This window comes from Homarus americanus, unplaced genomic scaffold, assembly GCF_018991925.1.
Source record: "Homarus americanus isolate GMGI-L3 unplaced genomic scaffold, GMGI_Hamer_2.0 scaffold41027, whole genome shotgun sequence".
Lineage (NCBI taxonomy): Eukaryota > Metazoa > Arthropoda > Malacostraca > Decapoda > Nephropidae > Homarus > Homarus americanus.
The window spans coordinates 5,445,587-5,451,586 of NW_024745073.1; the positions used below are offsets into that span (position 1 = coordinate 5,445,587).

General features: G+C 36.6%; 1 protein-coding gene across 1 annotated transcript; it reads right to left on the bottom strand.

Moving 5' to 3' along the window:
- Nucleotides 1-4,005: 4,005 nt before the first annotated feature.
- Nucleotides 4,006-5,785, bottom strand: LOC121878451 (39S ribosomal protein L11, mitochondrial-like; the record flags this gene model as incomplete). Its single annotated transcript, XM_042384683.1, is given in 3 exon segments — nucleotides 4,006-4,493; nucleotides 5,000-5,142; nucleotides 5,596-5,785. Coding segments are annotated over 3 exon segments (453 nt in total), but the record flags the coding sequence as incomplete, so codon positions are not given.
- Between the last annotated feature and the right edge of the window lie 215 nt (nucleotides 5,786-6,000).

Here is a 6,000-nt window from a genome sequence, read left to right on the forward strand (position 1 = left end):
TCATGTATACTAGCTCACACTGCTGTCGTGGATGGCAGATTAAGGTTAATATTCATAGGGATATTCCTTCTTTGCTAAATTTCAAGTAAATTGGTTAAAAAATTGCAAGACATGGTGGAAGAGATACAGAATAATGATAATGATTTAGGGTATTTAGAGTGAAAGATAAATTATGACTGGGCATAAAATTTTGAGATTGAACAAGTTTTATGAATGGATGAGAGTTTGGAAAGTGAATGAAAAATTTTGACTGAATGAAAAGTATTGAGAGTAGATGAGAGGTGGAGAGTGGATGAAAAGTTTGGATATTGCAAAACTGAGGATGACTAAGAGATTATATTTGAGTGATTTAAGGAATTTACTATACATTGGTTGAATAACTAAAATACAGCCTTGTGTAGTGTATTTTGGTAAATAAAACATCATTAATGGAGCACTTATTGATGGGGGACTTCAGAATAAGGGAAATGTGATATTCTGCGAGAGCTTTTGTATGGGCTAATCTAACCTACAGTAGACATTTTGAAGATACAGTAAGATAAAAACAACAATAAACTACATGTGTGTTAAGTTTATAAGTAATTACAATAGTAAATGAAAAAAAAACATATGCAATCTTCATGAATCCAGGTAAAAAAGTCACAGGAAAAAAAGAAAAGTTAACTATTGAATTCTCCCATTTTTTAAGGTTAATATGTCAATCAGTTTCAGTAAAGGAATATGCAGAACTGATGGTAACCTAACCTAACCTTTATTACCGGCCACCATAAATTAATTGTGACTTTTTTTCCTAGCCAAAATTGTGACTTTTTTTCTGTGACTTTTTTTCCTGTGACTTTATTACCGGCCACCATCTTCATCATAGTCTATGGGCTAATTTGGTATTTCTGTAACTGCTCAGTCTATTATACTGTATTTATGATGTAGCTTACAGTACTGTACAGGTATAGTTAGTTAAATTAACCATTGCAATACTAGTTCTATGAGATACACTGTACTTGTTGAAATTCTGCTCAACATTCAGGTCCCCACATAGTTTTCTATTATATTCCAATAGGTCAAGGTTAGGCAGTATAACTTTGAGAAAAAAATAACTGTTTTATTTCTTTTGATTATGCTTTCTTCAATCTGTTTAAGCCTTTATTTGTACTATCATGATCCAAGAAGGGCAGCATCAAGGGTAAACACACGCATTCTCTCTACTTGTAGCAACAAATGTGTACATGTACTACTGTGTTGTCCTACCATAACAAACCCTAAAGTTCCAGTTAGATTACTTAATGTGAACTTCAATGTAGATTTACAATAGAGAACTCAGCTATAATCTAACTGATGTACATTGGATCTACACAATAAAATATATATTGTTTGCTACAGATAAGGGGCTTAAACATTTGCCAAACACTGAAAAATAATTTGTGCTGTGATTCAGGTCATTATAGATATGTGAGCTTTTCTGACGTCTTCAGCATTTGTTGTTGATATTTGGTGGTCATTTTTTTTAGATAGTTCATAAGGCCAATGGTGCTGGAATCACCGCCAGCATCTGTAGTCATTCTTGTAATGGTGTTTTATGTTCTCTAAGACTTGATAATTATTATGTACATTAATGTTATTTCAGACATGTATCACTATATCTTAGCTATTTATTATACTGTATAATAGTAATGTTCAAGGGGTGCAGTGGCTGAGTAGATACAGTGCTTATCTCCTGTCTTAGGGGTCACTGGTTTGTGCCTGGGGGATCCCCAGTTCATCCAACTGTGAATGTGTACAGTAGCTGACTTTAAAGTTAGGGAGGGATACTAAAAGTGGTTGAGTGCAGTGCCAGCCACACTGCCTCCTTGTATACTGAAAAAATAAAAGTATGGCTTCATCCACCCTTTTGCAGTGGTTGTTCCAATTAAAATTTTATTCTGACTCTAACAGACAATTTTATTCAGCTTAGGGTAACCTCCAGGAGCCAAATGGATAATGGGTCATCAGTCTTATTAATTTGTTTATAATACTCACCACGTATCAGCTTACTAGCCGCAGGGCGCTCTATCCAGTGTTAGTACAGGAGAGCCGGGGACCGGGAAACCTGTGATGTTTGGTAGTGTGTCCGGGCCGAGGCTCAAACCCTTGACATATTGGTGAGAGTATTGAGAGTTACCGTTGTACCACCAACACCCCTATAGTATGTACCCACTTCCCATTTCATAATGTTCATATATTGTATTGTACTGTGTATAACCATTTTTTTCATAGCTATTTATTACATATCAGTAATGTTTTATGTGACCTTTTTGTTTGTAAAAATGTAGCATGAAATAGATAATACAGTAAACCCTTGCTATTCGTGAAGGTTAGGTTCTAAAGAATGTTAAAAATTGGTAAAACCACGAATAGCAATTTATACTACCTAAGTGCACCAATGTACACCTATACTGTGTATGAGAAACTTAAGTCACCAATACTACTTACCTTCGTATGTGGAAGTTTGGAGCTTGATGAAGTGGTGTACTGTACAGTACGGAAAAATCTGGTTACTGAAGCATAGGGAGATCATCAGGATTACTGTTGTAAGAGGGCGATGCAGTGGTAGTTGGTGGAGAGGCTGGTGGTAGAGAGGCAGGTGGTGGAAAGGCATGAGGCCGGGAGATGGCGCATGGCTGGGAGGTGGGTGGTGAGGTGGCAGGTGGCTAGGAGGAAGGTGGTGGAGTGGTGGCAGCAGCTGAGTAAGTAAAAAGTGGATGACGAATCAGCTGAACGAGCAGCTGGTTTTTTCTTGAGGTCTTTGAGGTCTTTAAACATTTCCTGGTAGGGAACCAATGCCTGGTTGTTTTCTCGGACCAAACAACCGACAAGCTGTGACAACACTCATCCCCTCCTTTAACTTGTCTAATAATTCAGCTTTCTTTGGCAGGGTCATCACTAACTTCTGCCTTTTATGTTTCACTCCACTGACATCACTAGCACTGAGACTAGGCAGTCTTTTAGGGGCCATTTTCACACAGAAACACTAAATTTTTGAGAGTACAACACAAAAGATGCTGCATCTTAAGCAATGGTTGATCGCGGTGGGAGAGGAGACGTTGCGGGCATGTGGGGTGATTCATTGCGCTGCACGAGAGGCTCGCAAGGTTGCCACCATAGACACCATCTGCTTACCGAGAATTGTTGAAATCGCGAATCACAAACCTGCGAATTGCAAGGGTTTACTGTAATTAAATTAATTATATATGTTTGAGGCAGGCATTCATTACCATTATATAAATGGTAACAAGAAATATAAACAACAACTGCTTCATAATCTGAACAATCTAGTGCTTGGCCTAACAAGATCAAGTTTTGCTTACTTGTGTACACTGATCACTTTATGCAGAGACGATACACTGATGATGTACAGATGGTGAACTTTGCCATCTGCACTGCATGTAAACTTGAACAAGGACTAAGTGGTTTGACACCTGTTAACTCCACTAAGGTTGAGCTGGATGAAATCCAGGTGACACAGTGCTCATAACTCACTGCTGTCTACTTTAAATGGTTAACTTTTACTTCTAAAGATCCCTTTCAGGGATTGGTTGTGATGGGTAACTGTAAAGAATTCATGAATTAGTGTCATAAGGGTAAATTCTATATACAACCCAGCACTTATGGTTATGATTCACGACGTCCATAAATGATGTATAATTTTATATAGAGTATAAGTACTTGTGGTTTCTTACTTGTAATTCAAGAAAAATTGTGCTGTATTATATTGTGCCTTTGTAATGTAGGTGTAGGAACTTTGAGGATTTGGGCTGTCACATTCATAATGACCTTATGGACACTTGATGATCATCACCATGTAATATTGGTCTTATTGGTGGAGAGGAAGTGACCTTTAGATTATTAATGTAGTTATTTACAGAAGGTACAAGTTAGTGTATCAGTACTGCCATCATACTGAAGATGAATTACTGTCCTCATTACAAAGATGACAGGAATGGAATTTGTATTCTTGAACAAAAGTTACTATTTGTAGTAAAAAAAAAACTTTATTTATAAACATATACAGATATACATTTATATTTACAGTAATAAACAACAATGTACAAGTTAATGAGGCAAACTACAGTTCAGTGATTAATCAAACTGATAAGAAATAAAATATAGAGGAAACCTGACTGGTGAGCTGTCTGCCAGGGTATATGAAGAAGAGGACATTTTGGGGCCTTATTGAGGAAGATGAGCATCATAGTGGAACCCATCCTTTACTGCAGTGAGAGGATGATTGGGAGAAACTGAAGAGAGTGAATTCTGGCTACCCTGCAACTTTAGTGGAAAGTACAGTACACGTATAATGGATTTGCTGAAAACATTTCGTTTACAATTTACATCACAGGTTACTTTCTGAGTAACTTGGCTTCTCTTTTTTCCTTTAGCTCCTTCAGTTGTTCCTCGACCACTAGCATGCGTTGCCCAAGAAATTCTCCATATTCTTGAGGGTCTATTTCATCCATAATCTAAAAATTAAAAAGAAATATTCACTAATAGCTACTGGTACCAATGACTCGTGAAATCATAATGCAACATTACAATCATTAATACTAAACTGGAATTTCAAGGAGCCCCAATATAAATAAATTTTTATGAATTCCTAACCTAAACTGCTTGTATCTGGCACACTGCAGAATGTTCTAGTTTAGTACAATTGTTTATGATGGAGATTAACAGAGATTGCTGTCATTCTCCAGTACAGTACTGTATACTATACTGTACAGTATAATTTACATTTCTATGTATAAATGTAAGTTTTACAAAAAAAGAGTTTATAACATTAACAGGGCATCAAAATTGCTCAATTAAGTAACACTTGACAGTACTCTCAAGAAAGAAGCACCTTTTGAGAATCTGGAATTACACGTACATTACTTCAGTACCGAGGAATCAGGATATTTAAAAGAAAATAGGCTTCCAGATGTAAGTAATCTGAAGATAAGGCTATACATTTTGGTTTAAAAATAGTTACCTCAATACCACATGAATGAGCTGTGCCAATTACTAATTCACAGATCTCCTTAAGGGGTGTCAGCTGCATTGGTGGATCCTGCTGTTTGATCTTCGCTATTTCATAGACGTGTTTACGAGTTAGTTTGCCAGTCACTTCTTTTCCTAAGTGAGAGAAATGTACATTAATTTACATGCAATACCATAACAACATAATATTCACAGAGACAATGTCAGCAGCACTATGACTCAAATGTACTTTTTCTTCTGGGAAGTGATGTCTTATAGTCAGTGTGGTTTCCTACAATGAACATCTATAAGTCAACCTAAAGTGTCAGCCATGTGGGCCTGGCTTGTCATAGATAGGCTGAGAGAAGATTACCAATGTAAGAGAAGTAACACAGTACTGTTTATAACAGAGAAATGCAAAACAGGAAATTTGGAAAGATCGTGCTTGGCTGAAGATGACCAGATTACCAATTAGGCGAGTGTTAATGTAAACACAAAAAACTGTCAATTAAAAGGGGTGACCAAAGTTTCTGTGCCATTGTTTCTAAGGATGACCAGAGCTGACTCACCTACAGGGAAAATATTCACAGAAATCATATAATCTTTTACCTGGAGACATGGCACCTCTCTGAATTCCTGCTGCTTGTTTAAGGAAGTACGTCGTAGGAGGGTTGTGGATTACTAACTCATATGATCTGTCAGATTTTACTGTTATTCTGCAGGGAAGGGGAACACCTTCTATATAGTGGGCAGTCTGAGCATTGAAGTCCTTGCAAAAAGCCGCTATGTTCAGACCACGCTGAAATAGATGGAAGAACAGATTAACACATTGCAAATACATTACAATTCTGTCATTGTAATGAATAATACTTTTGATGACAATGAAATCATTAAATCACTCCACTCTAAGATTACCATACTAAGAGTCAACCAAAAATTCAATACTACAATCAATGGACACCAATAAATGATTTTTAGAATATTTTAATTACTTTTGTACTAATTACTCGCCAC